The sequence below is a fragment of the Paramisgurnus dabryanus genome, chromosome 3 (genome assembly GCF_030506205.2).
Source record: "Paramisgurnus dabryanus chromosome 3, PD_genome_1.1, whole genome shotgun sequence".
In the NCBI taxonomy this organism is placed as follows: Eukaryota; Metazoa; Chordata; class Actinopteri; order Cypriniformes; family Cobitidae; genus Paramisgurnus; species Paramisgurnus dabryanus.
Window position 1 is genome coordinate 39,423,917 of NC_133339.1, and position 21,175 is coordinate 39,445,091.

At 38.2% G+C, this 21,175-nt stretch overlaps 2 protein-coding genes across 4 annotated transcripts; both read left to right on the forward strand.

The window, feature by feature from the left end:
- Nucleotides 1–195: 195 nt before the first annotated feature.
- LOC135775118 (uncharacterized) lies at nt 196–20,093 on the forward strand. Its single transcript, XM_065285170.2, has 8 exons — nt 196–629; nt 3,260–3,390; nt 3,481–3,595; nt 3,690–4,276; nt 16,415–16,685; nt 18,583–18,707; nt 18,779–18,890; nt 18,968–20,093. The coding sequence occupies exons 1-8, from the start codon at nt 362–364 to the stop codon at nt 19,534–19,536; spliced, it is 2,178 nt and encodes a 725-aa protein (XP_065141242.2). The 5' UTR covers nt 196–361; the 3' UTR covers nt 19,537–20,093.
- On the forward strand, nt 4,292–14,108 carry LOC135727372 (uncharacterized). Of its 3 annotated transcripts, XM_065245208.2 has the most exons (9): nt 4,293–5,478; nt 5,572–5,702; nt 5,782–5,890; nt 7,469–7,663; nt 8,301–9,334; nt 12,628–12,697; nt 12,768–12,942; nt 13,576–13,738; nt 13,882–14,108. In XM_065245208.2, the coding sequence occupies exons 1-8, from the start codon at nt 5,220–5,222 to the stop codon at nt 13,736–13,738; spliced, it is 2,136 nt and encodes a 711-aa protein (XP_065101280.2). In that variant the 5' UTR covers nt 4,293–5,219; the 3' UTR covers nt 13,882–14,108. The 3 variants fall into 3 exon arrangements, with proteins under 3 accessions (XP_073670141.1, XP_073670140.1, XP_065101280.2); XM_073814040.1 differs by having other exon boundaries at nt 4,292–5,702; nt 13,576–13,754; XM_073814039.1 differs by having other exon boundaries at nt 4,292–5,702.
- Nucleotides 20,094–21,175: the final 1,082 nt, after the last annotated feature.

Genomic DNA, 21,175 nt, shown 5'->3' on the forward strand with positions numbered 1-21,175 from the left:
ATTATGTGTAATAAAAGCTAATTACACTTTAAAACCATAGGTGGCGCTACTCTGTTAAGTAGTAACTACGTTCAGTGGCTGCAGGTCTGATTTGAAGCTGCGGTGGACAATGCAGCTGGACACTATTGATATGTGCGGGAGTATATCGGTCTTTCTATACGGTGCATTACGGTAATTCCTCCCATGATGCTTTTCTCTCGGACCCTGTTTATATTTTCCATTGGTGGTCTGTCTCTCAATATCGTAATGGTTTGTGCATAAAGGTTTTCTTATTGTCGAGTCCAGGCAAAGCATCATTATTCAAAGATTACGACTGCGAAACAAATTTGAGCATTTCTAACGTTATTAAGAGCTCCGGTAAATGATGGACATCATGAACACTTTTGATTTTCACACACAGTTAACCTCCATAATGGAAGTGTTGGCGAAAGCAGCTGTTGTTGAAATAGGCAAACTTTTTGAGGATAATTATTCTATGTTGGGATTAGAGATATCGCGATGTACAAACGAAAACGACTCACTGAGAAAGAAATGTCTGTTTCTGGAGACTGAACTTCAGGCTGCCCGGAGAAACGCCAGCAGAATGAACGAGACTGAAGCTTCATTCAGCGTCAGCGACGGACCGACAGGTTATTTATAACATTGGGACATGTCCCACACACTTTAAAATAAGATGATTTTTGACTTTTTCAACTCCACCAGCATTCCTGGTACTTCATACTTAGATATAAGTTAACTAATATTAAGCCAATCACTGGTGAACGTTATGGCAAATCATCTTTTCTGCACGCGCATCTGTTTTTAGTGACAGTTCAGGCACTGATAATGACACTATAAATACATCAGGTTATATGTTAAAAACAAGCTGGTATAGTGAGGAAAATCTATGCATATAATTGTGCTCAAAATCAACCATACCCAGGCCAAAATATTAATTATTTAATAATAATTTTGACAAATAGGCATCTTCTAGCTATAAATCACACAAGAATGTGTGCAAAGAGTGTAGACATTGTGTTAGAGATATTAATGAAAAAAATTAGCTATTTCTTTTATTTTCATTTTGACAAATGTCTAAAATTATTCATACCCTTTTTCAATAATCACAACTTTCAAGTGGTTTTTATTTTTATACAGACACACTCACCTAAAGGATTACTAGGAACACCATACTAATACTGTGTTTGACCACCTTTCGCCTTCAGAACTGCCTTAATTCTACGTGGCATTGATTCAACAAGGTGCTAAAAGCATTCTTTAGAAATGTTTGCCCATATTGATAGGATAGCATCTTGCAGTTGATGTAGATTTGTGGGATGCACATCCAGGGCACGAAGCTCCCGTTCCACCACACCCCAAACATGCTCTTTTGGGTTGAGATCTGGTGACTGTGTGTGGGCCATTTTAGTACAGTGAACTCATTGTCTTGTTGAAGAAACCAATATGAAGTATTTCAAGCTTTGTGACATGGTGCATTATCCTGCTGGAAGTAGCCAACAGAGGATGGTACATGGTGGTCATAAAGAGATGGACATGGTCAGAAACAATGCTCAGGTAGGCCGTGGCATTTAAACGATGCCCAATTGGCACTAAGGGGCCTAAACTGTGCCAAGAAAACATCACCCACACCATTACACCACCAACACCAGCCTGCACAGTGGTAACAAGGATCCATTATCTATTTCTTCTCACACCAAATTCTGATTCTACCATCTGAATGTCTCAACAGAAATCGAGACTCATCAGACCAGGCAACATTTTTTCAGTCTTCAACTGTCCAATTTTGGTGAGCTCGTGCAAATTGTAGCCTCTTTTTCCAATTTGTAGTGGAGATGAGTGGTACCTGGTGGGGTCTTCTGCTGTTGTAGCCCATCCGCCTCAAGGTTGTGCGTGTTGTGGCTTCACAAATGCTTTGCTGCATACCTCCGTTGTAACGAGTGGTTATTTCAGTCAAAGTTGCTCTTCTATCAGCTTAAATCTGTCGGCCCATTCTCCTCTGACCTCTAGCAACAAGGTATTTTCGCCCACAGGACTGCCGCATACTGGATGTTTTTCTCTTTTCACAACATTCTTTGTAAAACCTAGACATGGTTGTGCTTGAAAATCCCAGTAACTGAGCAGATTGTGAAATACTCAGACCGGCCCGTCTGGCACCAACAACCATGAAACGCTCAAAATTGCTTAAATCGCCTTTCTTTCCCATTCTGACATTCAGTTTGGAGTTCAAGAGATTGTCTTGACCAGGACCACACCCCTAGGAAATATCTTTTTACCCTTTCTTGTGAGCATCCATGTGCAACCAAAGGTTTTTGGCTGTCCCAGACGAATGTTTGCCATCGTAAAACAATCGTCGCGATTTCTGTGATCGTGGCTCTTCCACGGTGGTCCAGTGAGAAAGGTTCAAAGACTGCCGGTTTTGCGTCCAAAGACGGCCCACGATAGTTTTCTGACAGTGTCAGAAATTCAGCATGATCTACCCACAGTGTGTTTGGTGCTACAATGTGCGTACCGGTATTTGTAATAGTGCATGCTGGTAACGTTGCGATAGCGTGTGACGCAGCTGTCGAAGCCTCCGTGTCATCATCGTACAGTCTACATGCTTGTCTTACCCAAGTTTAAACAATCCATGTCCCACAGTGTGATAAGGGTAAAGATCTTATAGGAGTGCAAAAATTCTGCAGTGTATTCCCGGGCTTAAGCTCTTTGGTTTTACCCATTACTTGCAATTGACCAAAACTGACTAGCAAACAGGTGTATCAGCTGTTCTGAATTTATAGTTGATTGGAATGTTTACTAAAGGTTAACAGTGGCTGAAAATTGCACTTTCTGAGAATAAGGTATAAATAATTTTAGATATGGGACGTTTTGTCAAAATAAAAAAATAAAATAAAAAATAGCTAATATTTTTCATGAAAATATCTTGACACAATGTCTTACAGTCTTTTTCCACTTTTTGTGTCATTTCCAGTCAGATGTTGGAACTCAAGCTTTAGGTTTCAAATAATTTTCTACGAGAATAAAAATAAAGATCAATTGATTGATTGATTGATTGATTGATTGATTGATTGAGAATTTTCCCATTTACCAAATAAAAATGTCACAGTAAAAAACACTTTAGGATTTTTGATTAATTATTTAAGTTTAGCTTTTTTAAATTAATAATAATATTAATTTTATTCTTACTTTATTTTTAATTTCCAGGTGTTTTAAGTAAAAATTGCAGTTTTTATTACATAACTAATACTTGTTTTTTTAACAGACACTGGACATCGTCCTGCAATTGACAATGTGTTTGGTAAGGACTGGTGCATGGACTTGTGGAGACACGAGGAGTCAAACATTGGTCAAAATGAAGACACAAATCTGAGCTCTTCAGTTAACACAGTAGAGGTTGGTCTTAAAAAGATACAGTACTGCTGTTGATGTTTCTCAATTTTTCTTAAAAATCTCTTAATCCCTCTTACATTTTTTGTTTCTTAGACAGTAAATTTGTTGGATAACAAACCAGATCAAAACCTGATTAAGGATGAGACGTTTGAGGATTGCCCAAGTAAAAATAAATCTGAAGATAAAAGCAACAGTTTGAGAAGTACAGGTATGAGAAATTGTATTCTCAATTGTATTATTTTCATTATTTCTACATCAGTTTCATGTTTTTTTGATCTGTGTGTGTTTTGATATCATAACAGGACCTGCAGTGGGCAGCAATGAGAGATGTGAGGCTGAGACCTCAGCAGATTTTATCACATACACAATACCTACGTATGACCAAGTGCAATCAAACCTACAGCGGAGACGCCCTAAAAAGAAAAAAATTCCTAAAGCAAGACTTTCTACACATGAAAACAGTCCAACGCAGCCACATTTAAAAACTGATGAGCTTGTTTCAACTTTTACCAGTAGTGTTAAATTCCGCAGTACACAAAACCAGAAAAGTGCTTCAGAAGATAAAAAGATTAAATGTCTACTTTGTGGAAAAACGTTCAACCATTTAAGCAACCTGAAAGTACATTTGCGGACACACTCTGGAGAAAAACCTTTTGCTTGTACAATTTGTGGCAAACGATTTGCTAAAAAAACATACCTAGGAGTACACCACCGGATTCATTCTGGTGAGAGGCCGTACACGTGCATGGACTGTGGGAAGAGTTTTTCCCAAAATTGTTCTCTTACTGTGCATCTCCGAAGCCATACTGGAGAAAAGCCTTATAGTTGTGTCGAATGTGGTCAAAGCTTTGTGTACAAACGTGGATTTAATACACACCAGTGCAATACTTAAACTAGAATATATGAAAGTAAATTATTTAATATTGAACATCTATTTTTTTCCAAGTCGAAACATTTCTGTTACAACAGCAGTGTTGGGTTATTCTGATGGCCATTGTGGTGGTTATTCTGCCCCATAAAGGGAAACCTTTAAAAAAAGTCACTGACCAAACTAAATAAGTGATCATACAGTATACATTATATGGTTGGTTGTTGACCAAAGCATCTGTCCGCCTAGTTTTTGCATTGTGTTAGCACTTTTTTCAGACGATTAACCATGTAAAATAGCCTGTTAGTGAAAGTGATCGTTTTAATTAGAAAAAGAAAAGAAATGACAAGCAAATGATGAGATTAAGAGGACACATACAAAACACAAAAATACGTAATTATTTATTAGTCAATGAATATAGTCATTATTACCAAGAAATAGATACTAAAAAATTATACTTTTTTTGATGGGGGTATAGGCATAGTTTTACCTGGATAAATAACCGTTTATATATTGTCACCTTTTGTTTTGTTTCTTAAAGAAATGTTTACACTGTTAGTATTTCGAACTTAAGTGTTTATTCGAATACAATTTTACAGTTTTAACTTATACTTCGTTTTGCATTTTTAGTGGTACACACACATAAAACAATAAAAAAATAAAAAAGTATTTTTTCATTATTGTTATGACATATTTATAAGTGTTTTTGTGCAAAGTATTTTTTGGGGTCCTCTGGTTGCTAAGGGTTTAGGTAGTGCAGTCTCTTGCCTGCCGAAAATTGTTTTTCAGACGCTCGTGTATACCGCGGTTTACGGTAGTTCACCCCATGATCTTTTTTGTCAAACGCTATGCTTTGTTTCTACTAAAATACAATTAGTTACATTGATGGTTCTGAATAAAATAAACAGATCAAGGAGTTTGGTGACGAATATTTACTATCTGCAACGTTATTGAAGGCTCAATAATGGAGATCATGCACGCTGTTGATTTTCGGACACAGTTAACATCCATCATGGAAACGCTGGCGAAAACAGCTGTAGTTGAAATAGGCAAACTTTTCGAAGAAAATTCCTCTTTCCTCAAATTAGAGATAACGCGATGTACCCGTGAAAATGAATCTTTGCAACAGAAATGTCGCTTGTTGGAGAGTGAACTTCAAGCCGCCCGGAAAACCGCTGGAAAGATAAACCGGACAGAAGCTTCATTGAGCCACGGGTCGACAGGTTGTATATGTGTAGATATCTGTACCCCCACGAGGTTAGATACTGGTAACTGTAAGCTTTATATAACTAATACACTGCATGCATGCTTTCCAGACACTGCACATCGTCCTGCAATTGACAATGTGTTTGGTAAGGACTGGTGCTTGAACTTATGGAGACACGAGGAGTCAAATGCTGCTCCAAATGAGGACACCAATCTGAGCTCTTCAGGTGTTACAGTAGAGGTTGGTCTCACAGCTGCTGATGTACAGAAATATTTGTTTACTTTTATTTTTATTTATCTGTTCTGGTTTGCTTTTTCAGCCTGTAAATTTGCTGGAAGAAGAACCAGACATGATCATGATTAAGGAGGAGGCGTTTGAGAAGTGCTCTTCAGATAAAACAGAGGAAGACCAAAATAAGAGATTAAGAGGTATATGAGCCCTACAATATGTCTTATTAATGGTTTATTATTCAAAAACCGTTTAAATAGTGCAGGTGCATACAGAAGCACATTTTTAGGAAGATTTTGGATGTTGAGTGCCACTTTTCAAGATGCTGTGTCTAAACCTATGGTCCAAGTCACGATTTTACATTTTCTTTGGTTTGTATTTGTACATGTTAACAATTTGCAAAATGTATAAACCCCAAACTAAACGATGATGCGAGTTATCGTCTCCAATATAAATCTTTTTTCTTGGACTATAACAAACACACGGATTGTATGCAACAGTTTACTTCCTGGGATTGGTGATGTAGACAAGACGGACATTATCATAATTCCTCTCGCTTTGCACTCAGGCTGTAAGTTAACTCCTGCATTGCGAGCGAAACTTTCAAACATGGTAAGGAACGTTATTTAGGCCAGTCACAATAATCAGTAAAGATTAGTTGGCCAATCAGGGACATAGATCTTTTCAAATCCATGCGTTTCAGGGAGACAGGGAAATCTGGAGCTACAAAAATGGACAGTATGTTGAAAATGATGTGTTTTTTGAACCATAAACCAAGCAAACACATTGTATTTGATCAAATTCACAAAATAAAGATTTTTTAGCAATGAATAGGTGCACTTTAATCCACAGGGACTTGAATCTATAGTGCATTCAATCTAGATTTTTTTTTCAGTTTTTTGAGGATGCCTTCCCTTGGATTGAACCCGAAACTTTTTTAGGCTATTTTTAGCCTTTCATTGATAAAACTAAAGCGTCTGATCTCCGTCTGCAGTTTCATTTTGCAAGCGTGTGAAAGTTGCGCAATCCTATTTCATCAATTACACAGAAAATTCAGAGAAGCTCCAACATATACATGTACAAAACACTGTGCAGCATGTTTACTTACAACACAAGCACAGACTCCGACATAATATTAGTTTGCGTCCATATAAACTCTTATTACTCCCGCTCGCTTTTAAATGACAGCGGAGATAGTAGAACTTCATCTTAAACGTTAGCATATAGCATGTAGCGCTAACTCAGCAGTCACAACTTTGTTTTAGCATTGTAACAATATTGTAATAAATTTAATGTTGGGGGCATACATCTTGCCTGTACCGTCACAGTCAGTGTTATGTTTTTCAGCAGTCTTTTGCATGCACAAAAGTGTTTGAAGCTCACGATATGTCATTACCATGTACAGAGCTCTTATTATTCATCTATGCCTAGGTAAAAACAGTTCTACAGCAGCTTTACAACAGAATAAATCGTTAGCAATGAGAAAGTTAAAAAGTGTTTAGAATTAGTCAAGTTTAGTATAGACTCGTCACATCACATCTTGATCTTGGTCAATGTTGCTACCTGTTAGAAGATTATTAACAGCTCTGGCTGTATATTTGTGAAGGGAACACCAATTCTTATCTCATGTTTACTGCACTTCTGTTCATTTTTGTTTATGATTGGAGTATGATGTTAATGCAGACATCTATTTGGTTATTGCACTTTCAGTATTTAAGACGGCAGACATCTCTGTTTCGTGCTAACATTACTCTGTGCACTTTTTTCATCCAATACAGGTGCGATCCAAAAGCAAGTAAAAGAAATTCTCCCAGAATTGGATTTGAAAAAACTTCAAAATGTGGTCAATCATCTTGTTTATGTGGTGGGTGTGGAGAAGATAGATGACCTTACCTTTGTGGAGGTGACAGATCTTAAGGACTTCCTGGAACCAATACAATGTCGAAAACTAGTCAAAACATTAAAACAAAAAGGTAAGACACAATAGTGACACCTAAAAAAGAAAATCCTAGAAACAACAAATATTGTGCCCCTTGTAGCCAACTTTTAACTTTGCGTGTTGGACCATTCTGATCGGTTTCACCCTAAAGAAAAAAAAATATTTTCTTAGTAGTTTTTATCTTTTTTTTACGTCAATGGTTTTGATGGACAGTTTTGTCACCAGAAGTGTCCAGAACCAGTTTTATACAGCTTGTCGATCCAGAAAATATCGATAAAATTGTCAGAGTGAACGCTAATTGATCCCAGGACAGATTTCGGTGTTGGGATTACAATAACATAACACGTCCTGATGTCATAATCACTGGCAGTGTGAATAAACCAGGATACATTATTCATGTATTTTCCAAAATCTCCCATGTGAAAGGTCTTAGAAGTCTTAAAATATAATTTCAATCAAATTTAAATGTTATTTCGATAAATTGACTTGTCAATTAATTTAAATAGAATAAAATATGGTAGTTTCCCTTAATATTTTAAGAAATATAATATTTCTAAATGAATTATAACAGATTTATTGATACTGTAAATAAATGTGAGCGTAGTATCTGAAGAATGTACATTATTAATATTTTTAATATATTACTCTATCTCCATTTCACTTTTTCCAAGATTTTTTCCAAGAATCCAATGAACAAGATGAAACTCCTACTGAAATCACGCTCACTCCATTATCATCCATTGAATCCATTCCTGAACAGCCCTTTTTCCCTTATTGTCCTGCAAATTCTGAATGGCTCCAAAGATTTCAGATCCCGTGGGACCGCATGCCTCCGGCTCTCACTCAGGCGACGGCCACTGGGCAAAGGGCTCGACCTGGAGCAAGACGGGAGTTTGTTAGAATCGTTGTGGCAGCCATGCAAGCAATTTGCCCAAACCCAAACCTAGCTGCATGCAGGGAAGTGGCACGCTGGATCGTGTCTACCTATCCCCTGACATTTGGAGACATTACTGAGGAAGGGGAACAGCTCGGAAACGGCTACAGTTGCTTACAAAGACAACTGAAGACTAGGGTCGAACATGTGAACAGAGACATTATGGAACACCGGATTCGTCGACCCAGAAAAGGACTGGCAACAAAGAGAGGCGCGGATGAGGAAAGTTACGTGGGGAAGAAATTCAGAAACTGTAAAGCGGACAGTTACGGTTGCGTTAACTGGCAACCTTCCTCCATCCCGGAGGGAGAGACTCCAAACTCGCTTGAAATGAAGAGAAAGGTTGCGGCCGAGATCTTCCAGTCGGCGGGCCCGAGGGCTGTCGAGCTGACCAACGTAGACGACCTGATGCAGCAGACGTACGTGTACCAACGACACATGATCAACTCGTGCCCCCCTCCGTCCATTAGCGAAATCGAGCTTAGCTGGCCGTTCCTGTTCACAGAAAGAGGACTCTGCAGGCACTTCAAAACCCTTACTGGGATTGACATCAAAAGTCGCTTCGGCGAAACGCTTAATGCGAAAGCCAAGAGAATTTTGAACTACTTCAATAGTCAGAGGCTGAGGTGGAACGAAGAGATCCAGAGTCTCCTGAGTGAAATCGATAGCGACAGCGATGGGACAGATAATAACAAAACTGCCATATCTGCCATTCTGTTAATGATGAAGTACTTCAAGGAAAAGGAAACATCTATTTTCATCTCAGCAGATGTAAGTATGATGTGCTGTAAGAGTGGGGTGCTATTTATGGGATGGTCTTCAAATTGTAGACAGCAAGCTAAATATCGCATATCTGAATGCATAAGGATTGTTTCAACAGTTTTAAAATGACACTTTGGCCAGAAATAGCATAATTTTTTACTTCTCTATCAGGGGTATGTTTCCTGAACAACGACATAACGCTCTGCTTAACTACCATAGTACGAAGCATCGTTGCATAACTAACTAGACAGTTTCCTGAAAACATAGTAACTTTGTTGCACGTGCGTTGTTCGAACCACATTAGCCATGTTTCCATCGCCAGGATTTAATGTGCATTTTGAAGTATCGACTGATGGAAACATCAAATTTCGAATATTAATCTCTTAATTCACAAAAAAGTTTTTACGCTCGCTTGAGGTGGCTTTTGCGAAAAACATAAAAGTTGAATAATGGGAGATGGAAACGCATTTGCTTAACTCTTTCCCCGCCATTGACGAGATATCTCGTCAATTAAGAGAAAACGCTTCCCCGCCAATGACGAGATTTTCCGTCTTTCCGCAATACCGCTATTATCCACCAGGTGGCTTCCGCAACTTTTTAAAACCGGAAGTATTGCCCTATGGCAAGCTGCTGCATGTCCGTGTCTGTTTTAAAGATCGCTCTGAATGGGATCTCTATGAAAAGTCCGTCACAAATATGGAAATATTTTTGCTTTTTGCTCAAAATATGGAGTTTTTGCAAAAACCTACCCATATTCAAAAGCTGATTGCAAAAGAACCACTAAAGGTAGGATGAAACGTTTTTTTTTTTTGAAAGCAGAGGGTCTGTTCTTTCATTTGGTATATTGTATGTTTATTTATTTAAAAAAGAACATTTTCTGGAAGGCATTAAACTTTGATGAAAATCATGAAAAACGCTGGCGCTGGCTGGCAACTTTTTTTAAAAACGCTGGCGGTGAAAGAGTTAATACATTCTGACGTAGCGAACATTAAAGGGGACAGAGAATGAAAAAACATTTTTACCTTGTCTTTGTTGAATAATGGTAGTCTACCCGCATTCATGAACATACAAAAAGTGCTAGACATGCTAAACATCTCAGTCTCATAGAAATTCCTCTTTTAGAAATGTCAGGCAGAAAACGGCCCAATCTGGAAAACTGATGCTTATGACATCACAGGCATCTCCCTGCCCCTCCACTTTAAAATAATTGGCTACATTTTTTGAGTGGCAGCAAAGTCAGCCAATCAGTAATGAGATTGCAAGTTAAGCCAGTAGGGGGAGCCAAATAGGTGCAAAACCACTTGTTTAAAATCCCCCACCCTAATAGAGCTATCTGAGAGAGGTTTTTAGGAAGCTTCTAAGGCATTACAGACCCAAACAAAAAATGTTTTGTCTACATGTCACATCACAGAACAAGGATAAATACCCCGTTCAATCATTCTATGTCACCTTTTAAAGGTCACATTCTTTCTGATCGCATTTTTTAAACCCTAGTTAGTGTGCAATGTTGATATAATAGCATAAATAATACCTGTAAAATAATAAAGCTCAAAGTTCACTGTCAGTCGATATATTTTTTTTAACATAATTCGCCTTTCAAAGCCTACAGCGAATGGCCGGTTTGGACTACAGCCCTCTATTTCCTGCTTTAATGATGTCAGTAGAACAGTTTCAGGGTTTCCCGCAGAAAATTTGTTATTTAAGGTGGTAGGGGCCGAGGGCGTGGCAATCAAAGGGAAAATTAAAATGATTTAATAAAATAAATAAATAAAATATTTATTTTTAAAACACTCAAATAAAACTTAATTTGGAAGAAACTATGACAAAAAATGAACACATACTAGATTATTAATGAATTAAATGTTTTTACCTCTAACGGGAATAGCTGCGTGATGAAATGAAACTAAAGGGTTAATAAACACAAACTAAAGCAGATGTTGTAGAACGTCTGGCGAACGATGATAGATAGCGCAAAAAATTGTAAACACTGATTATTTCCCACTATTAATTACATTATCTTAAAGGAGTGTAACAACTGTAGCATGTAAATAATGCACATGAATGAAGTGAGCAAGAGCGCTCAACAATTATATCTAATCAACAGGCACATGAAACCTAGCTAGCAGGTTGCTCAAACAACAAAATCACCAGCTAACTTTAATTTAAATTGCCAAAAACTATAGACTAATACAATAACAGGCTGGCTTAAATTAACCCAAAACATAAGTCCACTTACAATTCTCACAGACACGTGTTTTATCAACTGACTATCCTCCAGACATGACGGACCACGTCTTATCTCATTTCGGCCGTGTGGTGCGCGTGCACGCTCGCGGTGTGAAGCGCATCTGCGCTATTCTCCGAGATGTTTTATCAACTGGCTAGTTATCCTCCAGACAGTGACGGTCTTGACCACATCTCTCTCATTTCGGCCGTGTGATGCACGTCCCCGCTCGCAGTGTGATGCGCGTACGCGCCATTCTCCGAGATGCACTTGACAGCCTTTTGTGCAGCAAATTTTTTTTTTGGACGACCTAGTTAAGGCGGTAGGGTTTCCAAGCTTAGGCGGGCTGCCTTAACTGAAATATGCTGCGGGAAACCCTGAGTTTTTTGACTTAATTCCTCCCACAGGAATACGTCAGTCGCCAGCTAAGCTAACGGCAAGCTAAGCTGCTGTCGAATCACAACACACTTAACAAACTACACAATCAGAACTCATTACGTATTTCTGAAGGAGGGACTTCATAGAACAAGGAAGACATCAGCCTGTTTTGAGGACAGTGAACACATGAACACAATCATAGCTTCAAAAACACAGAAAGAACGGGACCTTTAAACCCACGTGACCGAACGTCTAGCTGTTTCCCCTAAAGTTGTCTTTACCATGTGTGGGGCTCACCTTCGTCTTAATACCCTTGCTGCTACTGCCAGCCTTAAACATGCTGCATTCTTTCTTCTTTGCACAGCATTCAGTTTGGCAATTAAAAGCTGCACTTCTAGTTAATTTATAACTTGCCCAATCGTAACTATGCATTCCTGTCTACATTTTATAAGCATGCCTTGTTTTATTTACTTTATTTGGTTACTAGGCTACCAATACCACCGTCATTCCCTCAAACAACTAGATGGAAACGCACCTAATTCCCATTTGTTTTTTTTTTGTTTGTTTGGGGTTTTTTTGGCGATTTTTGAAAAGATTCACTTCACATTTGTTGTAGAAACAGTAGCTGGGTTTTCATCACATGCATGTTGTAGTATTAACGTCTTGTTATTGTTATTACATGATATTGTTTGTTTTTAAGGCAACTTCTACCAAGATGTCCATTGAAAAAGAAATGACCTTACCAGCAACACCAAGACTCATCATGCTTGGTGAGAGATTGTTAAAGTGTCATTTACTCTGTGCTTGGTTATATATTTACAGTCACTCTTCATATTTTAGGTAATTCCTTACTGACTTCATCCAAGTGGTTCATCAGCATTGAAGGCAGAGTGTCACATTCAATAGACAGCCAGCTTGACTTCGCGGCAGCGTTGGCTGTGTTCTTCGGGTGCTTCTATGTTTTCAATATAGAGTACGAAGAGTCGGCCATCGCCACCCTTGAGCTCATTCAGAGGTGACTTATTATTTTCATGTACAAGCATAGTTTTTTTTAAAATGTTATTTCTTTATTGCCTTACAGAGTACTGTTAGGGCATTTGGCCACTGTCTGTAGTTCATTACTGCAGTAGGAAATATAAAGTCACTAAAGACCCTCCTCAGATCTCTCTCTACTACATTTACTTTAATGCATTTTAAGATGTTATTATCGTTTTTACTTCTTTTTGATAAGTTATACGCCACTCTTTAGACACTTTGCTTTTATCCCCCACTAGTCAGTGCGCTGGATAAAATAGATACGTTTTGACATTTTTAAAATATAAAATGGTTTACTGTAATATTTATTAATATTGAATTTAACTACACATTGTCTATAACAGTTATGCTTATGTTAATATTAATAACCATTCTCTATAAATACTGTGAGAGGTTGGGGTGCCATTTGGGACGGAGGCTTGGAAGTCTCCAAGCCTCCATTGAAATGAATGAAAACATGTCGCTCTGCCTTTGCTAGACACTGGCAGTCTGAAAGGGGCTTTAAGTTTTTTTGCAACCTGAGTAAGATAGTATAATAACAAGCCACCGTGTAAGCAATAGTAGGCTTTGTACAATAAATGTTTTGTCTAAAAATAAAAATGCTGTTCTTTAGGTTCTTCGTACGGATTAATACAGAGGGCACTAAGTGTACATCTAAGTCAGGCACGAGTCGAAAAACCGGGTCAGCCGTCCAGAGAAAATCCCAAAATTTTCATCCTCGTGTGGCTACATTTATGCAGAGACTTTCCGAATTTGAGTGGAAGACGTCGAATTAAGTATGTAAAAAATTTGGTATGGAAAAGACTTTGTTCCATGTTATTGTATGTAATTAAAAGTGGACTATAAGGAGATATGAGTGAGATGTGTCTTCATATAACACAATTAATAATCAAATATTCTGTTCTCTCTATTGTTTCAGTGTTCTCTTCATCCTAGCCATGCACGGACTACTGCTACTACCACAGTGAACTATTACTTCTGTGATTTTTATTTTACTTTGGTAACTTGACTTTTTACTTTGTTTTCCTTGTTCTGCTCTACTGGAATGTTGCTGGAATGTTTGTATTACTCTTTTACTATGATTTATTAAAATATGTTCAAACAAGTCATCCTTGCAGCAATAAAGAAAGTATATAAACTGTTAAATATAGTGTTTTTAATATTGGTTTCTACAGTGCTGATGAAGGGCAGGGACATTTATTCATTTAGCACATGCTTTTATCCAAAGTAAATGAAAGGGCATTTAACATTTTGTCCTTGGAGCAGCCAACAGTAAGCATAGTCTACAAGGCTATGTATACAAGTCCACACCACAACCGTGCTGATATGCAAACATTTACAATATCACTTTCCTTGTTGCATGAAATATTTACAGGGGGTTTGTTACAATCATGAACTTTTGTTGATCAAATTAGGTGGAAGGAGCAATTTAGGGACAAGAACCTGGTTTTAATCAACATTAGAAGGGTATTATAATCAAGAATCTGGTTGTAACCGCTTAGAACACCTAGCAACCACATAACAACCACCCAGAAATACACCTGCAAATTCCAATACCCTAGCAACCACCCAGAAATGCCTCTGCAAATTTAGAACACCCTAGCAACCACCCAGAAATACCCCTGCCAATTCAGAACACTGTTGCAACCACACAACCACCTAGAAATACCCATGCAACTTCAGAACACCATAGGAACAACCTAAAAATACCCCTGCAAAATCAGAACACCATGGCAACCACCTAGAAATGCCTCTGAAAATTCAGAAGACCTTAGCAACCACATAACAACCACCCAGAAACCACAAATTCAGAATACACTAGCACATGCTTTTAGCACATCCAGAAATGCCCCTGAAAATTCAGAACACCCTTGCAACACCATAGCAACCACCCAGAAATGCCCCTGAAAATTCAGGACACCTTTGCAACATCATAGCAACCACCCAGAAATACCCCTGCAAATTCAGAACATCATAGCAACAAAAGTACAACCACACAGAAATACCATGCAGAATCAGAACGCCCTAGCAACCACATAACAACGACCCAGAAATATCCATGCAACTTCAGAACACCATAGCAACCAAAGTACAACAACACAGAAATACCATGCAAAATCAGAACACCCTTTCAACCACATAACAACGACCCAGAAATATCCATGCAACTTCAGAAAACCACAGCAACCACAGTAGAAATACCATGCAAAATCAGAACACCCTAACAACCACATAACAACAAACCAGAAATATCCATGCAACTTCAGAACATCATAGCAACCAAAGTACAACCACAGAGAAATACCATGCAAAATCAGAACACCCTAGCAACCACATAACAACGACCCAGAAATATCCATGCAACTTCAGAACATCATAGCAACCAAAGTACAACCACAGAGAAATAACATGCAAAATCAGAACACCCTAGCAACCACATAACAACCCAGAAATATCCATGCAACTTCAGAACACCATAGCAACAACCTAGAAATACCCTTGCAAATTCAGAACACCATAGCAACCACTCAGGATTACCCCTGCAATTTCAGAACACCACAGCAACCACCCAGGATTACCCCTGCAAATTCAGAACACCATAGCAACCACCCAGAAGTACCCCTAAAAATTAAGAACACCATAGCAACCACAGTACAGCCACCCAGAAAAACCCTGCAAATTCAGAAAATCATAGCATCTACATAACAACCACCCAGAAATATCCATGCAAATTCAGAACACCATAGCAACCAAAGAAAAAGCCACCCAGAAAAAACCTGCAAATTCAGAAAAGCATAGCATCTACATAACAACCACCCAGAAATATTCATGCAAATTCAGAACACCATAGCAACAACCCAGAAATACCCCTACAAATTCAGAACACCATAGCAACCAAAGTACAACCACCCAGAAATACCCTGCAAATTCAGAAAACCATAGCAACCACATAACAACCACACAGAAATGCCCCTGAAAATTCAGAACACCGTAGCAACCACATAACAACCACCCAGAAATATCCCTGAAAATTCAGAACACCTAGAAATACCCTGCAAACACTGTAGCAATCAACAAACACATTAAAGCTATTTATAACACCAAAGCAAACATAGAAACCATATGCAGAAGGCACTGTGGCAGTACATTACATAAGCTACGTGTTTTTGGGATTCATCAAAATGTTTTCCGATAATATTTTAGGTCATTTATGTAAAATGACGTTTTAAACCTGTCCGCTTTGATGGGGATTTAGTTAAACGTTTCACTGCATTCTTTCTATTCGGTGCTTTACGGTAATTTTTTATCCCATGATCCTCTTGTGCAAAATGCTAGTAAATAATGCTCTGATTCAGTCCTTATAAATAAACTGCACACAGTGGGAAACTAAAATACCTACAATAGAGATTATATTGAGGACACGCGCGTTTAATACACAGGATTGTTAAAAGCTCCCGTTGATGGACGTTATGAACACTGTTGATTTTCAGACACAGTTAACATCCATAATGGAAACGTTGACGAAATCCGCTGTAGTTGAAATAGGGAAGCTTGTCGAGGAAAATAGTTTGTTTCTACGATTAGAGATAACGCGATGTACCCGTGAAAATGAATCGCTGCTACAGAAGTGTCGTTTTTTGGAGAGTGAACTTCAATCCGCCCGGAAAACCGCTGGAAAGATGAACCGGACAGGAGCTTCATTCAGCCATTCAGCAGTGACCGGTGATTTATTAAACTTTATATATTTCACTTTATTGATCTAATGCAGGAAGGATGCAAGCAGGTATCTTCCTGAACGCTTAATGCTCATACAGTACGATTATAATTCGTGTGTTTTGTGTAGCCGGGGATCTTTTCAGGAAGAAGTGTTGTATATCTCTAGGCGATCGGTCTGGCCGTTTCTCAATCCGAAGGCTGCAGCCTCCGGAGGTCGCATATGCAGGGTGCATACGTCATCAAGTCTGGTTTATTTCTGTTAACTGAGCATTATATTCACAAGTCATAAGCATATTATAACAATTTATGACTAACTTAGAATAATAGTCAACTTTATAAGCTGTAAGTCTTGATAACGTATGCAGTTAGAAATGTGACCTCCTAAGGCTGCATCCTTCGGATTGAGAAACGGCCAAAATTGTACCCTTAAGCAGAACATTAACCCTTAATAGTGTAGTGTAGAGCACTATAAAACAGTTCACGGTGTATTTTGATGAAAGCAGTAAGTGTTAGCTAAATAAATAGAGACAAAACATAACCACGGGGGTCTTAACTGGCTTGATTTAAGGGAAATTAAAGAAAATTAATTTTTCACTTTGACATCTCTGAAAAATATGCTAATGACTGTTTGTTAATGTGAAAAACTGATAAAAATCTTCTCAAAAAATACATGTTATATATTATTTTCTTTACTACTTTTCTTTTTTTACTAAATATACACTAAACAGGGTTCCCACGCGTCCTTAAAATTTTGTGAATCTGGGTGAAAAAAATTCAAGGCCCTGGGAAGTTTTTGAAAAGATACATACATAGATACAGGTCATTGAAAGTGCTTGAATCTATTTTTTGCAAGAAGTTTTCTGGAAAAAAATCCATGTTATTCCCTGTTTTGTGTAGGATGATATCATAAAAAATCTAGACTTTTTAAGCACACGTGCTAAACTGTAATCTGTATGCAAATGTTGATTCATACCAAAATGCTTTTTTGTATAGTTGTGTTTGACACAAGAAAACGTCTCGGGTTACGTATATAACTGTTGTTCCTTGAAAAAGGGAACGAGACGCTGCGTCTCCCTTGCCATACCTCCTGCGTCCCTGTAATATTTCAGATAGCGATATACTTCCTGGCTCCCGCGTCACCCTGTCTTTGTCGTTAAGCCTCACCATTGGTTGAATTTTATATACACATTCAGACGCACTTACCCCTGGATGCGTCCCAAAAGTGTCCCCGCAGTGACGCAGTGCGAGTTCCCTCAAAGAGGAACTGTAACAATGTATCTTAAAAGGTAACACGATGTAACCTTGCTCTCACTTGAAATGTGTCCCCACATTTAGTCCTTTAATTTGAGGGTATTGGACCTGGAAAGTCCTTGAAAGGTCCTTGACTTTGAAGTTAACTAAGGTGTGGGAACCCTGACTAAAATTATGTGCTACTAAAGATACGTTTTCATAGAAATGAATCTATTAAATAACCAATTTAGGTATATATTTTTTCCCCCTACAATTGTATTTTAAGTTATTTAGCATATACTGTATTTAACTAAAAGTGTGTTGCTAAAATTCGAACATTACAGGAGGGTTAAGCAATTTTAACTTGTTTCTGTAAGTTATAGGAACTCATCACTTGTCAGTATTAAAAAATTTACATTTAAATAATTTTCACAGCCAATAAGATTAAAATCAATTTCTGATTTTTTGTTCTACTATGTTTTTGTCATGAAAACAGCTTTGTTGCTAATCTGGCTTTAAAAAACGTTTTTCATTTAAATCTATAATAGTAATTTGGAAAAGAATAGTAGAAAAGATAAAATAAAGCTTGCCAGGGGTTTAATATATGTATAATTTTGTAAATGATAACAGAATTTATGATTCTAATAATATCCAATGCATACATGTTTTACAGACACTGGACATCATCCAGTAGACAGTGTCTTTGGTAAAGAATGGTCTATGAATACATGGAGACAGGAATCACACATCATTCAACATGACAATTCACATCTAGACTCCATAGTCAACACAGAAGAGGTTGGTTTTAACAAATTGCAAGTTACTCATTAAAGAATAAAGCTTACTAGGTAACTTTAATGTTTTGAAAGTCAGCAAATCTGCTGGATGAAGCCCCAGACATGATCCTGATCAAGGAGGAAACATTTGAAGATTGCTCAGGGAAAAGTAAATCCGAAGAAGAGCGAGGAAACACTTTGAGAGGTATGAGAGAGTTTGAGAACAGCTAGTATTGATTATATTCTGATTCACGCATGTTATTTATGCCATTTCATTTACAGGACCTGCAGCGGACAGCAATGAGAGATGTGAGCCTCAGAGTTCTGCAGATTTCTTCACATACACAATACCTACAGATGACCAAGTGAAATCAAACGTACAGCAGAGACAACCCGATAAACAAACGCCTAACGCAAGACTCACTACACATGGAGACTGTACAACACAGCCACCTTTCGACACTAACCCAAACCAAACAAGTATTGCAGAAGAGAAAAGATTTGATTGTGTATTCTGCGGAAGAACCTTCAACAAACTAACCTACCTAAAGGCACACATGCGGACACACTCCGGAGAAAAACCTTTCGTTTGTACGGTTTGCGGCAAACGGTTTGCCCAAAAAACATATCTGAGAATACACCAGCGGACTCATTCTGGTGAGAGGCCGTACACGTGCATGGACTGCGGAAAAGGTTTTGCTCAAAAGAGCTCGCTTAACGTGCACCTCCGAAGCCACACCGGAGAAAAGCCTTATAGTTGTGTCGAATGTGGTAAAAGCTACACGTACAAACAGGGTTTTAATACACACCAGTGTGCTAGACTCGTACATGCTGATGTGACCGATTACTGAATTCAAGTTTACTTTTAAGACATAGTGTGTATTATGCCGCCCCTTGAAACTATGTGGGTTCAGAAGAATCTTTGTCTTTAGGAAATGTTTTATACAGAAGCATCTGGTATTAACTATATATTTAAATGTTTTTATTAATTTAAACACACATTTGAACATCTTAAGATGTTTTTAAACCTTTACTGAACATGAAATAAGCTAAATATAACCCAGCAGACAGCATCTGCACAAGTGTTGTACAAACTGGAGTAGAAACTATAGCCAAAAATTAAATGTTTTTCCACTTTCTGTATTGTTGTGTTTTTATTGTGTTACTGGATGTTTTATGTAAGGAATAATTGATGACGGGCCGTTGAATTAATTGAAAATAATGCACACCCAAGGTGGTAATGCGGGTTACAAATAATTTAAAGGAACACGCGCACATTTTGGAAATTTAGCATATTCACCGTACCCCCCAGAGTTAGATAAGTCCATACATACCTTTTCATCCCCATGCATGCCGTAACTCTGTCTGACGCACGTCACGCACCCACCCACCGCTAGTTTAGCTTAGCACAAAGACTGGAAGTAAATGGCTCCAGCTAGCATACTGCTCCCTATAAGTGACAATATAATGCCCAAATTTTCCTATTTATATGTTGTGATTTGTGTAGTCACATCGTGTACAAATAATAAGGTCATATGAGACACAGCCATCTTTTAATTGTAAGGCGAAGCACTGCTACATGGGCGGAGCGAACTCTCTGCTCCTCACCACTGGGTTTCTTGGGTGCTGCGAGCAAATCACTCCACCCAAGTAGCAGTGCTTCGTCTTCTGAGAATATGTATACGGCTAAAAGATGGCTGTGTCTCTTATGACCTTGTTATTTGTACACGGTGTGACTATACAAATAACAACATATAAATAGGAAAATGTTTGTGTTATTTTGTCACTTAATGGGAGCAGTATGCTAGCTGGAGCCATTTACTTCCAGTCTTTGTGCTAAGCTAAGCTAGCGGGGAGTGCGTCAGACAGATTTACAACACCGGCGGGGATGAAAAATTGCACATTATGTATTATGCAGAGTGAAAAATACAATCAAGATGTATACATTTTGTTTGGGAATGGGCCTTATTTATTAAACGCTGGGTGGAAAACTTCTTAAATTTAATCTTACGATCATTTCTCAAAATGTGATTCATAAAACGAATCTACGCTTAGAAAATGTGAAAAGTGAAATCTATAAATCGCATGTGCGCAGCTGAACAGTTGCAGATTACCTGCAGCAATCAGATATGCATGTTAAAACAACACTATGTTTTTTTCCCTTTAAATAATGCCTCTAAAATTATTTCAGTGATAGAACAACTTTTAACTGGACAAATTGTATTGTTGCTGCAACCTGATCAGCCTCCTAGCTGCTACAAGCACACTCTGAAAGTGGCGGTGGAGGGTAGGAAACACAGCCCCGCCCCTCCCCCTGCCTGCAGAAGAGTGTCTGATACCAGGCACTGTTGCGCTTTTCAACCACAAGAGGGAGCTGTAAGTCATTTTTACATGGAAACTACATAGTGTTGCTTTAAAGGTACATTCACATTATAAGCGACTTTGTTTGGTCTCTTTCAAAATAGGCGTTTTCTAAATCTGGTTGTCATA

Excerpts from the sequence above, each read along its gene's own strand:
- LOC135775118 (XM_065285170.2), top strand. The coding sequence starts at position 362 with ATGATGGACATCATGAACACTTTTGATTTTCACACACAGTTAACCTCC. Across the intron at positions 4,277-16,414 it reads ATACACACCAGTGCAATACT|CTCCCGTTGATGGACGTTAT; the intron begins TAAACTAGAATA and ends GATTGTTAAAAG. Across the intron at positions 16,686-18,582 it reads CAGCCATTCAGCAGTGACCG|ACACTGGACATCATCCAGTA; the intron begins GTGATTTATTAA and ends CATGTTTTACAG.
- LOC135727372 (XM_073814040.1), top strand. The coding sequence starts at position 5,220 with ATGGAGATCATGCACGCTGTTGATTTTCGGACACAGTTAACATCCATC. Across the intron at positions 5,891-7,468 it reads CCAAAATAAGAGATTAAGAG|GTGCGATCCAAAAGCAAGTA; the intron begins GTATATGAGCCC and ends CATCCAATACAG. Across the intron at positions 9,335-12,627 it reads CTATTTTCATCTCAGCAGAT|GCAACTTCTACCAAGATGTC; the intron begins GTAAGTATGATG and ends TTTGTTTTTAAG.